The sequence below is a fragment of the Hemicordylus capensis genome, chromosome 14 (genome assembly GCF_027244095.1).
Source record: "Hemicordylus capensis ecotype Gifberg chromosome 14, rHemCap1.1.pri, whole genome shotgun sequence".
NCBI classification, from domain to species: domain Eukaryota; kingdom Metazoa; phylum Chordata; class Lepidosauria; order Squamata; family Cordylidae; genus Hemicordylus; species Hemicordylus capensis.
In genome coordinates, this window is record NC_069670.1 from 17,880,376 (window position 1) to 17,900,674 (window position 20,299).

The 20,299-nt window shown below is 53.0% G+C and overlaps 2 protein-coding genes across 9 annotated transcripts in view; one reads left to right on the forward strand and one right to left on the reverse strand.

Moving 5' to 3' along the window:
* The window catches only part of METTL25B (methyltransferase like 25B), a 62,376-nt gene that overhangs the window by 40,164 nt on the left and 1,913 nt on the right, over positions 1 to 20,299 (forward strand). Inside the window, exons 5-12 of one of the 5 annotated variants that reach the window (XM_053278348.1) lie at positions 11,820 to 11,967; positions 12,934 to 13,039; positions 13,473 to 13,594; positions 14,410 to 14,623; positions 15,072 to 15,134; positions 16,172 to 16,366; positions 17,412 to 18,172; positions 19,956 to 20,140. In XM_053278348.1, the coding sequence (XP_053134323.1) occupies positions 12,944 to 13,039; positions 13,473 to 13,594; positions 14,410 to 14,623; positions 15,072 to 15,134; positions 16,172 to 16,366; positions 17,412 to 18,172; positions 19,956 to 20,140 (1,636 nt within the window). In that variant the 5' untranslated portion in view covers positions 11,820 to 11,967; positions 12,934 to 12,943. The other 4 variants (XM_053278346.1, XM_053278345.1, XM_053278349.1 and 1 more) reach the window with 4 other exon arrangements.
* Positions 928 to 11,984, reverse strand: ISG20L2 (interferon stimulated exonuclease gene 20 like 2). 4 transcript variants are annotated; one of them, XM_053278355.1, is made up of 4 exons: positions 11,305 to 11,980; positions 7,046 to 7,899; positions 5,864 to 6,064; positions 928 to 4,918 (listed from the first exon to the last, which is right to left on the reverse strand). In XM_053278355.1, exons 2-4 carry the CDS (start codon positions 7,793 to 7,795, stop codon positions 4,805 to 4,807), a joined length of 1,065 nt encoding a protein of 354 aa, XP_053134330.1. In that variant the 5' UTR covers positions 7,796 to 7,899; positions 11,305 to 11,980; the 3' UTR covers positions 928 to 4,804. The 4 variants fall into 4 exon arrangements, with proteins under 4 accessions (XP_053134330.1, XP_053134333.1, XP_053134331.1 ...); XM_053278358.1 differs by lacking the exon at positions 11,305 to 11,980 and adding an exon at positions 8,585 to 8,618; XM_053278356.1 differs by lacking the exon at positions 11,305 to 11,980 and adding an exon at positions 8,464 to 8,599.

Genomic DNA, 20,299 nt, shown 5'->3' on the forward strand with positions numbered 1-20,299 from the left:
TTGTTTGCTATTCCTTTATGTAAACTGCTTTGGAAACTTTTGTTGAAAAGTGGTATGTAAATATTATTTTGTTGTTGAGTACAAGGGTATACTAGGAGATGGAAGGAATTTTTATAGAGTTGGGCTGTTTTATTTATACAGTCAGAAGGCACGATGCCCTCGTGACGACAATACATGGAAAGCCACTGAGGGAGAAAATGAGTCGAAACCCGTCTGACTTCATGAAGATCTACAAGGACTCAAACTCACTTGGAATCACAAGACTACATGATCTAGTCCACATCTCTCTGAGGACTTTAACAATATTTGAGCTAATTACTTAGTCAGGTATATGTATGAGGACTTTTAATGTATGATTACTTTTCAAAACAACCCTTATTAAGTTTTAAGCAATTTTATGCAGCATTCACAACCTTTATTATTAAAATACCCATTTATATTATCTTTTGGAGTTCTCTAATATTAACCTAGGGCCATAGTGTAGTTTCCCCTGAGCTTTTGTATGGCTTCGGCAAAAAGGGTGTCCAGCCCTCACCTGTTCATCACAACAAGCCAGGGATGCAGGTCACGAAACAGGAAAACAGGAGCACCCTCGCTGCGGCGGGGAAGGCTAATGGGTTTCAATGGACAGAGCCAGACACTTAAACCCACCTTCTTGGCCAGGACACAAAGAGCCATGAAATGAACTCCGTCCACTGAAGGGGCTGCAGCCTTCCGTCTTCCTAGAAGCCCCCACCCCTTTGCAGGGTTCTGAAACCAGTGGAGGAGACTGGCACTGCAAGGGGGGCGGAGCGGTCAGTCAGCCAGCTGCTCAGAGGGGGAAAAAACAAGTCAAGGTTGCCCCTGGGGAAGATTGAAGAAGCACCTCTTTGGATCTCGACCACCCCGCTGTATCCAGACAAAAGAAACGGCTCTTGAGGCAACCAATACGTGAAATATTTTACTCTTTTAAAAAAGAAAAAACAAATCCCGGCACAGAAAGACAGACTCTTTCAGAAATCACCAGCATGAGCACACACAGAATGATAAGCTTTGGAGGGAGGCCGACAAGAGTATTGGGAACGGTGAGGGAAATCGGCTTCTCAGGTTGGGGGAAAGCAGGGGAGAGGAAGGGGTGGGATAAAAAAACCAGTTTGGGGTATGCTTCCAGCAGGTTTTTTGCCCAGAATCCTCTTTGCTGTGCAAAAACAGCACAGACCCTCTTTCTCTGACCCAGCCCAAATCACCCAGAATCCTCTGCTTCCAGGGAGAGCATTACGACTCGGACAAGGTATGCAAGAGTCATTCCATTCTGCCCTGTTCCAGCTGTGCTTCTCAACAGGAAGAGATGCCAAAGGACACAAGGAGGGAATGATCATGTCGCCCTGCCATGCCAGGGAAAGGAAGAAGAAGAAGAAGAAGCCATAGATGGCTTATGCCCTGCTAACTGAGCTAAGAGGCACCTTTTTAAAGTGGCAACTCTCTTGTATTTAGCGGGGGGGGAGCAACTGGCCCCATCCATCCCCAGCACAGCACCCCTCTGTGGGCTGTTGCTGGTGTCTACCTTATGTTTCTTTTTTTATATTGTGAGCCCTTTGGGGACAGTGACCCCTTTTACTTAATTTATATCTATGTAAGCCGCTTTGGGAACTTTTGTTGATAAGCAGTATATAAACATTTGACGTATCTGTATCCAAGGCTCTGTGTGGGAAAAACTGGGAATTTGAAGGGGGGGGGGGTTGTAGGCGGGCAGGCCCTTCATATGAAATATTTTCAGAATGATCACTGAAATTATGTTAATAATTATGTTAATGTTGTTATGGGGATGTTCATTACTCCACTCTCTCTCTAGAAGCAAAGGTGTCCTCATTCTCTTCATGACAAAGTTGAGGCCTATGCGATATTTCCAGTTCACGGAATATACGTTTGTTTTTCGTGCACCACTATGTCAAGCAATTCTCTTTTGACTCTGCCCCATTTGCCGGCTTTCGAAAGGGCTCTGGGTAAGGGGCAGCACCTCGTCGCTCCATCCTCAATAACTATTTATAATTATGGTCTGGATAAAAATCCCAAGGACGTTTAGGGAGGGGGTGTGGGAGGGAAGGAGGACAGTTCAGTAGGGGAAGCTTCTAGCTTACCAAAGGAATTGGGGTTCATCACTGGTTATGTCTCCGTATGGAAACAGCGAGAGAGAAAGCACAGAACAGCTGTGTAAACCCACGGTTATGGCGATACTGGGAGAATCAGAGAGCTGTGATCCCCCTGCCCCCAATATTGACGATGTCATGTGGCGCAGCGGGGAAACGACTTGCCTGGGGAGCAAGAGGTTGCCGGTTCAAATCCCCAGTGGGAAGGTTTGCCAGACTATGGGAAACACCTCTCTCGGGCAGCAGCGATCTAGGAAGATGCTGAAAGGCATCATCTCAGACTGCGCGGGAGGAGGCCATGGTCAACCCCTCCTGTACTCTACCAAAGACAACCACAGGGCTCTGTGGGCGCCAGGAGTCGACACCGACTTGACGGCACCACTTAACTTTACAAGTTATTTTATTTCATTATTTGGACTGGCAGCAACTTGGTATGCCAGGAGCAGACTCGGAAGTGTTTCTCCTATTTTGCATAATTTATTTTGATTGCACAGCTCATTTGGCACCAATCTGTGGTTTGTTTGTTTTTTGGACAAAGAATTTTCTAAAAAGAAAGAGGAGGAACACAAGAGATGGGTCCTAAAAACTGCAGGGAGGCGGGCCACGCAAGTGGAACTGGAAGGCAAGCTGCTGTCTCCCCACTCCTTCACAGGCTGTTACATTCATTCGAATAAGCAGGTGAGATCCCTTCAGAGGGGCCAGATCCTTCACGGGTGCCACTCCTGGTCCTGAGCAGAGGGCGCTCAGCATCGCCCCTGCTTCAGCAATGGCTGCTACGTTGGGGGGGACGGGGACAGGACGACCAGGGAGATGCTTCTGCTGAGGTGACCCCTTTGATCAGAGCATCCCCAGATTTTGCCAAGCAATGGATGTACTCTGTACTCTCGTTCCCTGACAGGAAAATAACCGGGGTGGGGTGGGGGGGGGGATGGATACAGCTTTATACAGCTCTGCCCGGAAGAGTCTGTGAGCAGTCACCCAGAAGCTACCCCAGCTCCTCAGACCTTTCAGCAGATACCTGCCGTTCACCCATGGCAGGAAGTTACGGGGCACAGATGAAGAAACCTGTGGTAGCCACCCTCACGTGGGCCTTCCCCCTCCTGCCTCTACGAAGTTCAACCCTTCTCTGGCGGGCGTCGGGCCGGGAAGGGAACAGCAACCCAAGGGGACGAAAGACAAACCGGAGGGCCCTCCCGGAATCCTGTGGCCCTGGCTAAGAAGGCAGCGGCTTCCCTAGCCAAGGATCCCCCCCCAGGCCGGTCAGCTGTGAGAAAGGCCTCTTCCCACGCAGCACCCAGATCCCCAAGCCAGCTCTGGCCCCCATTCCCTCCTGCCCTTCGCTACGCGCTGCCACGGGTGGGCTGGAAGGGGGACCCCGACGCCTGGCTCACAAGGTCCGGATGGGGAGGCAAGGAGGAACGTGGTGGGGTCTTCTGAGAGGGCCCAATCGCCAGGTGCACTGCCCCACCGGGCAATTCAGGGAGAGGGCTTAACCCAAATGCATCGAACCCAGGCCCAGCACCCTCTTCCCGGGCACTGGCACCACTGACAACGGCAACATCGGGGCAAGCAGTGTCAGCCAAAGGAAGACACGGGCCAGACCAAAGCAGCATGGAAAGGTCCCTGCACTCTGTCTGGACAGTGCTCTGGTCACCAACAAGCTCCGGATGACCTTGTTGCCAGCTTGGTCACCTGGCCCAAGACCCCTGGAACCAGACCAAGTGCCCAGAGCTTCCTGGGGAGAGCTTCACCTCACACTTGGCCTCCAGCCCTTCGGGGTGGGACGGAGACCCACCACAGAGCTGCCTCTCAAAGCAGCTGTTCCCCTCTGCAGCCCACGGGGGACCCAACTGTTGGCCCAGCCAAGCTACCAACGGGAAGGGCCACAGCTCAGCATTGGGGAAGCATCCGCTCTGGATTCAGGAGGTTCAGTCCTTGGCAGCATTTCCAGGCAGGGCTGAGAAGCCGCCGCCACTCAGGGCAGACTCTCCTGAGCCAGAGAGACCAACTGGTCTGACTTGGTATAAGGCAGCTTCCTACAGAACCTTGCTGGCCTCCACCACCAGGACCATGGAGAGGCAGGGGAGGAAGGAGGTCTCCCTGGGCCGTGGCAAAGGCAGGACAGGGCTGCATCAGACAGCCAAAGGCACGCAGGCCAAGGAAGCAGCAGACGCCTCCGCCTGGCTTCTCCGCCTCGGCCCATTTGGCTCTGACCGGCTCTCCAGGCCCCCGTAACTATCCCCCCGGTGATGGCAAGGCAACACTGCGGTTCTGGGGAGCGGTTAGCACCGTTGAGAAGCCCACAGGTGGCGGCGCTTCCTGCCTGGGTGGCAAAGGAGTTGTCCCCACAACCCCAGCCTACGGCAAGAAGAACGGGCCGCCGCCGCCACCACTGAGCAGGCACACGGGAAGTTGCTGACGGGCCTCCAAGGAATGCACAAACCCCCGCCTGAGCTGAAAACGATGTAATCGCCGCCTCCAGAGATCCATCTCCACACGTGGCCAGCTCCCCCCACCCTCCCGCTCCGGCTTCAGTTCTGTTGAGACGCTCTCCCTTCCGCCCCACCCCCACGCTCCGAGGGACCCGTCAGAACCGCACCCCGGGCACCCGCAGCTCTTGGCCAGGATGCCAAGGCCAGCTTGCTCCATGGCAAAGGGCTGCCGGCGACCCCAGACAGTTAGTCCTGAGCTGGAGACAGGGCCAGGTGCCTCTCCCACTCGGCTTCAACCAGCTTGTAGAGCTCCATGGTGGCCTGGGCGTCTTCGACCGAGGAGTGGCCGTGCTGGCCAACCTGCAGGGAAGGGCAGGGAGAGACGGGATGAGGGCAGGAAGACACCAGCCAAGCTCCCTCACTGGGCAGAGGCTCGCAACGGCCCCCCTCGAACACACCTGAATGGAGGAACACATTCTGCAGGGCAGCCACCTTCAGCACAAGAGAAGCCAGAGTCAAGGGAATGTCTGCTCTCTTTGGGAAACGACGGAAAGCACCTCTTTAGAGCGTAGCAGGGGGTACCTCCCTGTCATGAGGTGGAAGGGAAACCCCAAGCAAGCTCTTCTTCTTCGCTGGCTCAAGGGTCTGGGGCTTGTTTAGGAAGAAAGGCAGCTGCGAGGGGACTTGGGGAATACCACGAATGACAGAAATGGAGCGCCAGTGGTAAAATGGTGTATGGTGTGGACAAAGCGGGCCGAGGAAAGCTTTTCTCCCTCACCCAGAGCACTAGACTGTGGGCTCACCAAACGAAACGGATGGCCGGTAGATTCGACGAAAGGGAGTACTCCTTCGCGCAACCCAACATTAATGCATGGAGTCTGCCGTCACAAGGTGCGGTGATGGACACTGGCTTAGATCACTTTAACAGGGGACTAGGCAGATTTAGGGAGGAGGAAGAAAGGTCTATGGATAGCTGTTGACGGAGGAATGGGATCTCTAGGGGCAGTCTACTTCTGAATCCCAGTTCCTGGAAGGCAAAGAGTGAGGGAGGGATATTACCTTCATCTCCTGCACGTGGGTTTGCCAGAGACATCCAGCTGTCCAAAGTGGAAAGCAGGATGTGGATTCAGTGGCCCTTTGGTGGCCCGGATCCAGAAAGACTCTTCTGAGCTTCTTAGAGCTAAGCCACGGATCAACCCAGGAACTTATTCCTCCAGAAGGCCAGAGAGCCCTGGAGTCTCCCCACCCCCTGGCTCTCCATTGGGTGCTGCTCAGGTTTTCAGGGATGCAGGAGAGGGTTATTACCTGGATGTCCCTGTGGAGCAGCTGCTTGGTGAGGCGTTTCAGGGAGGCTACCTCGGTCTCTGGGAAGCCAGCCTTGCGGTTGAGCAGGGGGATCTTTGAGGTGTCCCTGGTCAATGATTTGGGATGGAAGTACTTAAGGGCCTTGAAGTCATTGTGGATGGCGTGGCCTATGACAATCTTCCCAGAGAGGAGCTTCAGGATCTGAAAGAGAAGGTGGTGCTTGGTCAAAACCTGTGAGTTCAAAAGCATCTAATCTGAACAGACCTTCCGTTCAGTATCTCAGGCCTTGCTCATGGCCCCGCCACTCAGGGAGATCGGGCTGATTGGGTCTAGAGACAGGGCCTTTTCAATTGTGGCCCCTTGACTTGGGAACACTCTCCTGGAAGAGCTTCATCATGCTCCTTCCCTCTGGGTTTTTTAAAAAAACGACTGAAGACATCTTTAGAGAGGCTTTTTAATATTCTGTCTGCTGCTTATATCTGGTTTTTAGTTTTTTTACTTATAATTTTTAATTTGAAACTTTTAAAATTCGTAACTTGGTCTTCTAACTTGTTTAATTTGATTAATTTATTGTTTATATATTGTATCTATTTTAGTAATGTTGGGAGCTGCCCCGAGCAGGAGAGTACTGGAGGGGGAGGGCATAAATATTCTAAATCAATCAATCAAGCAGGCCTTGGCCACTTTTCTTTGGATGCAGGAATGAGCCCAAAAATTTAGGAACCAGACAACGGATGCATCATAAAATGACTGGACAATGACTAACATGGGGGGTGGGGGTGGGGATGGAAGATGGCTTCACTTTGGCCTCCTGACAAGTAACATAGTACAAGAGAAACAGGGCAGCCTAGGACAAATACAATTCTGATTGAAACCGGAGATGCTGCCAGGGATTGAACTCGGAATCTCTTGCATGTAAGCATGCGGATGCCCTTGTGCCGAGCTCTGGCCCTATCCCCTATGGGGAAATATCTTACGGGGCTCACATCCAAATGCAAACCAAGGCTGAGCCTGCTAAGCAAAGGGGACAGTTCCGGCTCTCCGCCCCAGTGAAAGACCAGCTCTCTTCCCCCGTGAAAACACGCGGAGCCCCAGCGGAGTGTGTGGCACGTGCCCTCCGAACGGCAGGGCCCTGCAAGGGCTCCGGCAGGCCAACACCAAGGAGCCCCGTTGCCCTCTCACCTCTTTTTGGGCTGCCTTGAAGGGAACAGCGTTCCGCATGTGATGCCTCTGGATGCCGCTCCACCTGGTCCGGAAGTGGGTGATGGGGTTGACGGGCCGGATGAACTTGTCGTACATCAAGTCCCCATGGTAGCTGACGACACTGCACCTCGCCAGCTCGCTGTTCCGCCCGCCAGGCCCGGTGCCGACCATCTCGCAGTCAACGGCCACCATCTTGTTGGGCTTGGTCAGGGCCGGGGCCGCAGCGGAGAGGCCGCTCTCAAACTCACTCAACAGGCTGGCTTTCTCTCCGGCACTGCAGCTCACCCAGGCTCCATTTTGCCGCGCGGAGGCTCCGCCCATTCTGCTCGTGACCGGGGGGGCCTTGGAAGGGGGGCAGGAAGCGGGGCCCGAGTCCTTGGCACAGTGATTTGCGTTTCCCTTGGGCGGCGTTTCAGCCTGCTGGGTGGAGCCATCTTCCCGCAAGGCGCCATCTTCCTTCCCTACTCTGTCCCGGCCAAAAAGGCCGTCTTGCCGGTCGACCTTCTGCTTTTTCTTGTCCCTCTCCTGGTCCACCCCTGCGCCCCCACGAGAAGCGTCCCGTTTGGGCAGGGGAGCCTGGGCCGGCAGCTGCTTCTGCTTCAAGAAGCCTTTCCGCTCCAGGAAGTGGCGCCGTCGGACAAAGCGCTGGTGCTTCTTGTTGCCCTCAGAGCAATTCTTCTTCGTCCGCTGGGGGAGGGTTGTGTCCAGGTTGAGCAGGAGATCCGACATGGTGCCCTCCAGAAGTGGACAGTCACTACGAGGAGAAAACGGCAGGCAGACACGGCTCTGAGGAGACTGGATGGTGCATGGTGTTGGACTCGTCACATGTTACCCTGGAAAAAGAAGACGAGGGGTAAGGGATGGGTTCCCACCACTGGCCAAACACAGAACATTCCGTTTTAAAGCTAACGAGGAGGGCCTTTACTACGCTGACATTTCTGCCCGAGGTCTGCTCTTGAGAGAAGTGGAAATGCACCAAGAAGTCCCAGAATCTTGTGGGCACTTTCTAGAAAAGCTTTGCCCCACCAACCGCCCGCCCGCCCCTCAGGCCTTTGAGGGAAAGCAAGAGGAATCCACTGCTCTTTCACCTTCACCCAGCCCCATGTCACAGGAGGTGGGGGAAGCTCTCCTCTTATTAGTCACTTAGTGACCCATATTGCGTTGGGGGGGATTGTAGATGGGCTTCACTTTGCCCCCCCCCCTACAAGTAACACAGTCGAACAGAAACAGGGCTAACTAGGACAAGTGTAGGACACTGAAGAGGTGAGCAGTGATGCTTAACTGGTCCCTCCTGAAACAGGGGCAGGGGTTCCCCCCACCTCCAGGTAAAGGGAGGAAGCATGTGGACCCCTGGGGACGCTACCACCACAAATGCTACCACCACAGCAGGCGCTCACCAGGTTTCCCAGTGAAAAAGCAGGCCAGGAGATTAAGTCACAAAGGCTAAAGGGCTGAAGCAGCAACAGCAATGCCCCGTCCCTCATTCCTTTGCCCAAATGCATCCCACACCATGCCTACCCTGGACACAGCCCCTCGGCACCCTAGATCTACCTTGCAAGGCTGGAGAGACAGGTTTGTGACATATGCTGAGCTCATCAAGCCCCTGGGTGTGTGCATGTGTCACAGCTCAAGGTCTGGCATCCCAGGCTTGGGGTGGGGTGGGGTGGGGTGGGGTGGAGGAGCTGAAGGGCAACCTCTGGCCAACAGCCTGCTGAGCCCAAACACAAGGCTGCACACAAACCTCACTACTGAGGTTGCAGCTACTCTGTTCACATGTTGCAATGCTGTTTCAAATGTATTGCTTGCCATCATCATCATCATGATAAACTTCATAACAAATGGGCAGCGCACAACACAGCATTAAAACATCAAGTAAAAACACATGACATGAAATCACAACACACCAAAAATAAATAAATACAAAATACAAAGCCATTTAAAAGCTTTTTAAAAAATATTCAGTTTTAAAAATCAAATGATGAGAAAGAGAGATACAATTGAGTGTCATCCTCATACTGATGACACCAGAGGCCAAATCTCTGGATGACCTCCCCCAGAAGTTCATGTATACGTTAAACAGCATAGAGGAAAGAATGGAACCCTGCGGAATCCCAAAACATAACTGCTAAGGGGTAAAGCAGTCGTCCCCCAGCACACCTTTCTGAAATGGGCCACGAGGTAGGAGCAGAACCACTTCCAAGCAGTGCCTCCCACAACCAGCTTGGCCAGCCTATCCAAAAGGATACCATGGTCAATGGTATCAAAAGGTGCTGAGAGAGCCAAGAGAATTAACAGGCTCACACTCTCGCTGCACAGGTCATCCCACAGGGAGACCAAAGCCAGTTGCCTTATACAAAACCAGACCATTAGTTTATCTAGCTCAGTATTGTCGACACTGACTGGCAGCAGCTTCTCCAAGATTTCACGCAGCAGTCTCTCTCAGCCCTACCTGGAGATGCCAGAGATTGAACCCAGGACCTCCTGCATGCAAGCAGATGCTCTACCACTGAGCTACAGCTTCATCTCCTGAGGGGAATATCTTGCTATAGACTGCACTCACATGTAACCCATCCAAATGCAAACCAGAGGAGACCTTGCTTAGCAAAGGAGACAATTCACACTTGCTACCACATGAAAAGACCTTGGATTATTCTAGCTATTTTTTCCACTGGTAACTAAAACTGGTATCTAACGTCAAGATACAGTAAACCATATCCAACTGTTTGAAATACAGGCATAGTTTGAAGACTGTGGGGACGATGGGCTTCCATTTATTTTGAAAGGTTATTTAGACTACCCTTCAACACTAGATAGATAGAAATCTTTATTTCGGTCATCGACCATCAATAATAAACAGACAACAGCTACCAACAGTAATCAGATGGTGAGTTCTTTGCAAATTTTACACATTGGCCACATTCCAAGACACTGAGTTTTTAAAATATGACAACAAATAATCTAAATAAAACTCATCGGTGTGGCCAGGAAATTCCATTAAAAAAGAAGAAAATTAATTTGAACATCCTTGTAAAATGTGCAATAGAGTAATAAATACGGCCCTTCAACACTGTTTCTAAGGCAGTTGGTAAAACAGAACAGACACAGTCCTTTGTAGGTATAAATCAACATCAAAATGTACGTAATACAGAAAATCTTCTAGGGAAGCAGCTCTCTGATCAGGGGCGTAACTACCATTAGGCAAGGGGAGACAGTCGTCTTGGGGCCCCACTGCCTCGAGGGGCCCCCCAGAGGCACATCACATGACTCCCCACCCACCCATGTTGCACCCTCTATGAATTATGTTGAGTCTCTTGGAGATCGGCAGTAGCAGAGAGTAAAAGAACTAGATTCAATGTGAACTAGATATTCACCGTATTCATAATGGGGATGTGAGTGTGAATGCACTATATATTGTGAAGTGTGTTTGTGTATATCAGCGAGGGGCCCATTTTAAAATCTTGTCTATGGGCCCACTCCAACCTTGCTACGCCCCTGTCTCTGGTCTATCTAGCTCAGTTGTTTATAGTGATGATGATGATGATGATGATTTTTACATTTATATCCCACTCTTCCTCCAAGGAGCCCAGAGTACTACATACTTGAGTTTCTCTTTCACAACAACCCTGTGAAGTAGGTTAGGCTGAGAGAGAAGTGACTGGCCCAGAATCACCCAGCTAGTTTCATGGCTGAATGGGGATTTGAACTCAGGTCTCCCCGGTCCCAGTCCAGCACTCTAACCACTACACCACGCTGGCTCCGCAGATGGGCCGCAGTTCTTCAGAAAAAGTTCCTTCCCAGCCCTACTTGGAGATGCTGCCAGGGATCAAATAGGAGACCTTCTGTGTGCAAAGCGCGTCTTAATATCTATCAGACTGGTGGTCCATCTCGCTCAGTATTGTCTGCACTGACTGGCAGCAGCTCTCCAGGATCCCAGGCAGGAGTCTTTCCCAGCTCTGCTAGGGGAAGCCTGGGCTCTTCTACATGCAAAGCAGGTACTCCACTCAGAACTCTTCTCCCCAAGAAGGTGCCCCCTCTTGATCCAGGCTATGCACCCCAGTACGGTCGCGCCTCGAAGTGGCAGCAAAGCTCCAGGGGTCTCTCCCTGTCTGGAACAGCTGCCAAGGTTGACCCAGAGATCTTCCGCATGCGAAGCACGTGCTCTGCCCACTGAGCCACACACACACACACACACCCCTCCACAATAACAAGTATGAACAGAGACGTCTCTATGATGCTACCTCTGGAGCAGCCCAAGGGGTGCGTGTCCGCCCCTGAACCTCGACCACCTTCAGCAGCCCAGACTCGACTCCACGGCGAGAGAGAAGGCGGAAGCGACTCCCGCCACGAACACCCATAGAGAAGGGAATTGCCTAGAGTCACCTGGGCTTCGTCTCCAGGGTACTTCCGGTCACGACCTGAACTGGATTTATCTCGGTTCCGAACCACAGAGGTGAGGAAAAACATTTAAAAGTAGGAGGCTGTTTCGTATAAATAGATGCGCTCTCTCTATGCTCTCAACTCCTAACGCAAAACCTGCGAGGTAGGGAGTGGGGATTCACCATAGAGGTGCTGATGGCTAGAGCGGCGTTCTGTGGGCACCCCGGCCCGCAGCTGCTCTTCCGTTTTAAACCGGAAGCTCAAGCCGTGTTGCCGCCGTTCTAGTTCTTATCTTTCTCGCTCTATCCCCTACTACTGACTGAGGAGTTTATTCATGTCCACTGTTTACTTGGCATTTCTGTTCCCCACCCTCAAGGAGAAAAGTCCCAAGTGTGAGGAAGAGGAGGAGAGGTGTCAACTCCAGCCCTCGAGCTCGCCTCTGAAGGCGAGCCTCTCCCTCAAGAGAGCAAAGGAAAAGAAACGGAAGGAAGCAGGCCTGGGACAAGCTTAGCGCACCTCTACAGGTAACGACAGGAAAGCGCATGCGTGGCCGGGCGCGAGGAAAAGCCGGTAAGGATTGCGCATGCGCGCCTTTGGGATCGCCCCTTATTGGAGGCGGGCTGCTGGCAGAGACAGGAGAGCGCGTTGCCGTGGCAACAGAGTCAGGCCTAGGCAGCGTGTCCTTTATTCAGGGTTGCCACTCTACCCCATCTTTCTGTGCTCTTCTGCCGTTTACAGTCGCTTCCTCTGCAGGATGGCTCAACAAGTGAACATTAATCACCCACTGAAGCCTGTCCATAAAGTTGCTGTGAGGTGCATAGGAGCAGGAGCCATTAAATAAGTTGGCAACCCTCATGGTCTCTCTTCCGTCTAAGTGGTGCCTAGTCTGATCAGCTGTACTGGCAACCCCGTTAAGCCAGGGAGCTATCCAAAAGAGGAGCAAAAGCCCAGATTGCTTTCTTGGTTCGGAGAGACTCCCTCGTGCGGTAGCCTAGCCTTTGGCCAGGCCAGGGTCCTTTTGCCAGTCCCTGACGCCTGTCTCCGATGGAGGCTTGAAGCTCCTTTGCCTCCAAATGGTCATTAAGCCCCTGTCCATTGATCAAGTTAACCTCTATACTGAGGCATTCTGGACACTGTAATTGTAAAAGCCAAAAATTGGGATTCATGTGGCAGAATCCTCACAAAGCTACAACTCCCAGAAGGATTCTCTGTTGGGAAGCGCTTACTGTTGAACCAGTTTCACACCTGTTTACAGTGTGGACTAGAACTGCACCTACCCATTCTCTGCCTTCCTTTTCAGCGCAGCCCAGATCCCACCCTTTCCTCTTGTTGGTCCCAGTCCCCTCACCTGTGCGTCCAGTCACTCACTTCCTGCCTGGACTCTTCTTGCTCTCTCCACTTGTTTTTGCCTGGCTCCCCTTTCTCTGCCATATCAACCCTTTGCCCTCCCATCAGCCCCCTAACTCTGGCTCTTTCCATCTCCCTCCCAGACCTTCCGCTATGACAGGATTCTCTCTGGAGCAGAAGCAGCGCTTAGCCAAAGACATCACCCGTGTCCTCTCCCTCTACAGCTTCATCGCAGATGCCTACATCATCGTAAGTCAAACCCCAGCCTTGCGGCCCTGTGAGACAGCATCCTCAAAAACACTGAAACGCCTGCCTTGTGTTTGTGGAGTGGGGTGGGAGGGATAGGTGGACGGTCTTGTCTTGTGTACAGGAAGACGGGATAGGTGGACGGTCTTGCCTTATGTACAGGAAGATGGAGTTGGCTGCGGTCTTTCCCCCTTTCAACTCTGAATCTGTGACCCTTTTTTACTCCTTTTGTTTTTTATATTGTGCCATCAATGTGCATGGTGCTGCTATACAAAGTATAAGGGTGCAGGTCCCTGCCCCAAAGGATATACAATCTAAAACTTGACCGGGGGGAGATAACAAAGGAACATTAGCGAGATGGAGACAGAGATTAAATGGGAAGAATGTTTTTATTTCATATACATGTACTTAGATTTAGCTTCCTTCCTTCCTGTAGGAGTTTTTCACAGATAATCTGTGGGGAAGCCTTCCAGTTTCCTGGCAAGAAGCCCTGGCTGATCTCTCATCCCCACAGCTGGCTACGCTCCTGTTGGAGAATAGAAGCTCCCTGGAAGTCAGGTAGGGCAGGCGGGCAGGGAGAGCTCATCTCCTTCGGGCTGTTGCAAGAACAAGCCCCTTGATTCACGCTGGTCCACAACATAAAACATCTTTTTAAAAGGAGTGCTAGTGGTAAAAGGAGTGGGTCACACATCACGGTTGCCCCCTGCCTGTTTCCCCCTGCCCCCTGGAGCATGGGAGACAGTTGTCTGTCTGAAGCTCTTGAAATGCACAGAGACGACTTCACAGCTATATGTTCTGAATCCAGGCAGAACAGGGCTGGCCCATCTGAGGTTCTCTGGTTCTTGTTGGACTACAACTTCCATCATCACCTGCTGCAGCTGGGGATGATGGGAGTTGTAGTCCAATACCTGGAGAGTCTCGAGTTGGTCACCCTTGCTCTAGAGTGATTCTGGAGCCAAGGTGAGGATTCCCTCAAAACACTGAGACCGTTTGGGGGAATTCAGTCCTCTTTCTTCTCATGAGTGTTACAGCAGGAGGAAACGTGAGAAAGGTGTTGACTCCGTAAAGCAAACATTCTCAAATTTGGGTCCCCTTGGCCAGAAGCTGGGGATGATAGGAGTTGTTTTTGTCTAGCAACATCTAGGGACCCAACTTTGAGGACCCCTGCCATAAGGTGTAGCCAAACCCCTGATATATACCAAGCTCAAAAGCAGCCTGGATCAATATGCACAGCTGCTCCTGCAGTTCCATGCTCCACCCCTGAATTGGCTGCATTTCATTCCCTGTCTCCCCGCCCCTCCCCCCCATCTCCCCATGCTTTGCTGGGATTTCAGTCACACCTGAACTTCTTCCCCGCTCTCTGACTTGTTCAGTTACAGCTCCGTGTGGCCACTCACCCTCTTGGCCTTCAAAGCTACTGCTCACACCTTGGCCTTTCCCAGGAGGCCCAGGGGCGAGGCGGGGTCATCGACCAATGGGAGGCCAGAGGAATTCAGGGAGAACCAGTGTCAGAGTGTGAAACTGAACCCGCTCTTCCGGAAGCACGTGAAGCCCAAAAAGCAGCACGAAATCCGACAGCTTGGACAGGTGCGACTCCCAATGAGGTTACAAAGCAGTCGGGATGGCTCAAGCAAGCGAGACAAGTGGGATGCTGTAAGGGAAGGCAGAAAGAGACGATAGCTCTCTTCTCCCTAACAGGATGGGGTGGGAGTTCTGTCTGAGCCTAATATGAGCACCACAGCCTCTCGAGATTGGGAGACTGAGAAATCTCATGGGAGATTTCAAGCGTCGGAGCTGCCTTTTGGTCAGGGGGTCCTCCCCTCCCCGGTTCTCAAACGTGCCTCCCCAAATGTTGTTGGAGTACAGCTCCCATCATTCCCTGCCACAGTGGCCTGTTGTGATATGGGATGATGTGAGTTGTAGTCCAACATAATCTGGGGATTTGAGCTTGAGAACATCTGCGTGGCCTAGTTTGGACTTTCGCTATTGACAAGCTCTGCCCTTCCCACCTGGCTCTTTCCCACATTCCTTACAGGTGGTGAAGAAGCTGAGTGACCTCACTGGGTGCCGTCATGTCGTCGATGTTGGCTCTGGGCAGGCAAGTCTGCAGGGGTTTGGGGATCTGCCATAGGGTGGCTTGCAGAGAAACCGTGACCCACCTTGGAGCAGCTGTGTACTCGCGTAGGCACTTCCAAACAATGTCTAATTTTAGGTCTTCCAGTATATAACACTTGCTTCAGTAGAACGCTCCCTGCATGTTCTAGTGGCAGCAATGACAGCAGGCCACTGGCTTGCTTTAAAAGGGGATGAGGTGTCTGGAAACCAAGTTCTGTGAGGAACCATTGAAGGAGCTGGGTATGTTTAGCCTGGGAAAGAGAAGACCCAGGAGAGATGGGAGAGCCACCTTCAGAGATCTGAAGCAATGCCACTTAAGGCACTAGAAGCAGCAGGTTGAAACTGAAAGGGCGCAGATGTAGGCTAGACATTTGGAAGAATTTCCTAACTGTAGGAGCTGTTAGGAACATAGGAAACTGCCTTATACTGAGTCAGACCATTGGTCTATCTAGCTCAGTATTGTCTTCACAGACTGGCAGCGGCTTCTCCAAGGTTGCAAGCAGGAGTCTCTCTAATCCCTATCTTGGAGATGCTGCCAGGGAGGGGACTTGGAACCTTCTGCTCTTCCCAGAGTGGCTCCATCCCCTGAGGGGAATATCTTGCAGGGCTCACACATCAAGTCTCCCATTCATATGCAACCAGGGCAGACCCTGCTTAGCTATGAGGACAAGTCATGCTTGCTACCACAAGACTAGCTCTCCTCTCCTAACCAGGTTAGGCAGTGGAACATCCTGCCTCAAGCTCTCCTTCCTTCTAGGTTTCCAAGCAGAGGCTAGACAGCCATCAGTTAGGGGTGCTGTAGCAGTTTCCTGTACTGGGCAGGGGATTGGACTAGAAGTTGCTTGAGATGTCAAACAGGGGAGGAGCTATTGCCTTCCTGTCTCACTTGCATGTGGCACAGAGGTCTCCAGCTGGAGCTCTTGCAGCCAGGAGGCTGACCTAAATCATCTCACTTTGACCTGATGCTGCCTTCCAAACTCGCAAAAGCTGCCTTGAAAGCCCCCCTTTCTCCTTCCCTAGGGCCACCTCTCTCGTTTCCTCTCATTCGGTCTCGGTTTATCTGTCACCGCCATAGAGGGAGACCTGCAACTGGTTAACCAGGCGAGCAGGTTTGACAGGGAGCTGATGCTGGCCCTGAAGAAAGAGCAAGCCCGAGGAGCTCACGCGAGGAGACGCGCCGAGGATTTCGGCGGTCAAGACGCCAACCAGGAGGAGGTTTGTGGGGGAGCTTTGTTTATACCCTCACTGAGCACTAGAGGGCCTCTTAGCTGCCTGTAGTACAGATATGCCTTGGCTACTAAATAGATTCTGTCATTACTATAATCTAGTGCAGTGATCTTCACTCTTTTTCAAGCAGGGGCCACTTTGGCAAAAAAACCTTCAGTGTAGAGAGCCCTTTCTCCCTCTGCTGACTTCCGCACAGGACTGCGCTTTTCTCAGTGCTGGGAGGGCCCTTTAAGAGAGATGGAGGAGCCCTCTCTTAAGAGCCTTACGGGGAAAGCACTAGGAAGGGCTACACTTCCCAGCACTCGGGGTTAGAGATGTGAAGACCTGGGGGAAACCAGAAACATTTGGGGAACCTGGGTTTTTTCTTTTGCCTCAACAAAACCTGGAAATTTTGGGAGGAAACCCAAGAAAAAGTGTGTGGGGGGGGAGAATTTCCACTAAAGTCCCCCCCACAAAAAACCTTCACATCTCTACGAAGTATACACTTTCCAAGATACTACAGAGCAGGCTTAAGCGGGCTCTGTTTCTTTTAGAGCAGGCCTGCTCAACGTAGCCCCTCCCCAGATAATGTTGGACCACAACTCCCATAATCCCCAGCCACAGTGGCCAATAGCCAGGGATTATGGGAATTGTAGGCCAACATCGGCAGGCGGGCCAAAGTGGAGCAGCCCTGCTCTAGAGCAGTGTTTCTTAACCTTGGGTCCCCAGATGTTGCTGGACTACAACTCCCATAATCCCCAGCCCCAGTGGCCTTTAGTTGGGGATTATGGGAGCTGAAGTCCAATAACATCTGGAGTCCCAGCGTTAAGAATCCTTGGTGTAGAGTATGCACATTCAGTCAAACCTTTGCAGAGGCCCAGGAAAGGATTAGTCAGAGAGCCTCACTTCGGGTTGATGGAGGCTGTCTCGGGGCCTTGCCATAAGGAGCACGGATCTAGCCCCTTTCAGAATGCTAGGAATGGGGATGCTCTTCCACATTTTGCCTCTGGGCGAGCTGTGAGCACTGACCACTTTCTTTTCACCTCCGCTGTAGCCTCCAAACGGCCTCTCTCTCCGCAGACCAAGGCACGTGGTGGGATGGGTCGACCCCAGGGCACCGTGGCAAGACTTCTTAAATTTGCTGAAAGACAGGCCGGGCGAGGAAGGGCTTCCTATGGCGGGCGATGCTCTGCCTCGGGCAGACGGAACCCAAGATCGAAGCCCGGGTTTCCCCGGGGGAGCTGAAGAGGAGCGCAACCCGCCCAGCATGCACCTTGAGGAAGGAACAGTGGAGAATGGCGAGGAGGAGGCCGATGGGGGAGAAGAGGGCCCAGCCTCCCAGGGACAAGAGCTTTGGGGAAGGGGAGACGGGGGCCCTCCTGGCAGCCCCTCGCCTGGAAGCCAGGTCCTACTCACAGGCCTGCATGCCTGTGGCGACTTGAGCGTGGCCCTCCTCCGGCAGTTTGTCCGCTGCCCCCACGTGGTGGGCATAACTTCCGTGGCCTGCTGCTACATGAAGCTGTCCACCCAGGAGGTCCCCACCCCGGATGCCCTGGCGCACCTCTCGCCTGGCTGCGGCTACCCCCTGAGCGCCTGGGTGTCGGCTCTGCCCAGCCACCAGCTGACCTACAAGGCCCGGGAAGGGGCCTGCCACGCCCGCGAGGACTACGCCCTGCGGCTGAAAGGGGAGAGCGCCACCCTGCGGACGCACTGCTTCCGGGCCATGCTGGAGACGGTGATCCGGGCTGCTGACCCGGCCAAGAGGCGCCTCGGGGTGCAGACCATCAACAAGGCTCACTGCTTGAGCTTTGAAGAGTGAGTGTCTGAGTACAGCCACTGCCTGGATCCCGGTGAATGTCCGCAAGGAGAGGGAAAGGGGAGCATCACAGCAGGCTGACCCGCAACCTTGGTTTCCCTCTAGGGTAGGGGGGTTCCCAAATGTGGGTCGTTGGAGGTGGTGGGACTACGATTCCCATCACCCGCCTCTGGCCATTGTGGCTGGGGGTGGTGAGAAGTTGTCGTCCAGCAACGTCTGGGGACCTGTGTTCCCTGTTAACACAGGCCTGCTCAAATTTGGCCCTCCTGCAAATGTTGGCCTTCAACTCCCATAATCCTTGACTATGGGCCAATATAGCTGGAGACTATGGGAGTTGTAGTCCAAAAACAGCTGGGGGGGGGGCAAAGTTGAGCAGGCCTGTTGTAACAGGACATCCCAGCTCTTTTTACAGCACCCATCATTCCAAGCTACAGCCACCTTTGGCTGGGGATTATGGGAGCTGTAGTCAAAAACAGCTGGGATCCCCTGTTATGGGGAATACTGCTGGGGAACCCCTGCCCTAGGATTGAGCCATTATGAGGTCACCCCAGGAATTCGAGAACACAGGCAGCGGCCGTATACTAGAGTCAGACCCTTGATCTCACTAGCTTAGTGTTGTCTACACTGGCTGGCAGCAGCTCCCCAAGGCTCCAGCCTGGAATCCTTCCCGGCCCTGCCTGGAGATGCTGCCAGGGATTGAACCCAGGACCTTCTGCATGCCAAGCAGGTGCCCGGCCACTGAGCCAAGGCCCCAGGAAGGCCAGGCCAGAGGAACAGAGCCCTTCCCCACTCTGCAGTATCCACTCACTACCAGGATTTGGGGATTCAACACGTTCATGCAGGAGGCCTGCCAATGGCTACGAGTCTCAATGGTTGTCTGTTCCCTCCATGGTGGGAAGCCATATGCCGAGGAAGGCAACCTTGACTCTCCCACAACTCCCATCATCCCCAGCTGTAATTTGTTAACGAAGGAGGTTGTAGCTCAACAACCTCTGGAGTGCCAAGGCTGCCTACCTCAGCCCTCAGTTGTGGGAAGGGCTGATGGCTTCATGCTGCTTCTAAGGGCCTTGTGGAAAGCATCTGCATGGCCACGGCTGGAAATGGGATGGTGGCCTTGTGGTATCAAGCGTGAATGGCCCACTTTGTTAAGCAGGGTTTGGCCTGGTTTGGTTGAGACCCGTGAGCACTGTAAGATGTCCCCCCAAAGGGATGGGGCCAAGCTCTGTGGAAGTGCACTGGCATGCAGAAGGTTCCGAGTTCCCTCCCTAGAAGCATCTCCACGATAGGGCTGAGAGAGACTCCTGTCTCTTGGCAAGAGACTCTTGGAGAAGCTGCCCGTCTGTGCAGACAGTACTGAGCTAGATGGACGAAGGGTCTGACTCCTTATGGCAGCTTCTTCTGTTCCTGTGACCCTTTAGTCTGCACCAATCAGGCTCTTGTGTGCCTAAAAAGGTTGTGGTCCCACCCCTTTCTGGTCCTGCACTGACCCACAGATGCCATTAGAAGCGTGCGGCAGGCTGCATCTGAAAAGAGGGCTGCACAAATGAGGAGCTGTGCCTGTTCCTGCCCAGTCCAATGAAGAGATAGAAGCCTCCCCTGCCTCTGGGGGTCTTGTTTGTTTTGGACTGATGAGGCGTCCTCTTGGAATTCCCCTCCCCATGTTGTGGCTTTGGCATCATCGGAACAGAAAGGTGCAGAAGGGTGACCAGATCCATCCAGATTCTGGACACAACTGGAGGGCCAGTTGAAGCCCCCCTAACCATTCTCTTCCCCCACCAACAGGTACGCTCGGCTGGGGCTGGAGCGTGTCGGGCTGGACCCAAACGTGAGCCTGGACTTGCCTTCCCTCACCTCCATGCTGGCCCAGCAGCAGAAGGTGGTGGCTTTCTTCAGCCTGGCCCTGCTGCTGGCTCCTTTGGTGGAGACCCTAATCCTCCTGGACCGAATGATCTACCTGCAGGAGCAAGGTACGGCAGCAGCCAGGACTGTGAAACCCAAGTGGCTGTGACTGCACTTCAGCTACAGCTTGGGATGCTCAAAGGGAACTCTGGGTCGTCTGCCTAGGGCCAGTGCCTTCTGGGAAAGGCACCAAGATGGCTGCCCTTTTGGTAAAGGGAGACACAGCT

Bases quoted from the DNA above. Each gene is read 5' to 3' on its own strand.
- ISG20L2 (XM_053278355.1), bottom strand. From the start codon at position 7,795: ATGTCGGATCTCCTGCTCAACCTGGACACAACCCTCCCCCAGCGGACG. The intron at 6,065-7,045 runs GTGAGAGGGCAA...CTTCTCTTTCAG, and splicing joins TCAAGGCAGCCCAAAAAGAG to ATCCTGAAGCTCCTCTCTGG. The intron at 4,919-5,863 runs GTAATAACCCTC...CCTTCCCTGCAG, and splicing joins TGCTCCACAGGGACATCCAG to GTTGGCCAGCACGGCCACTC.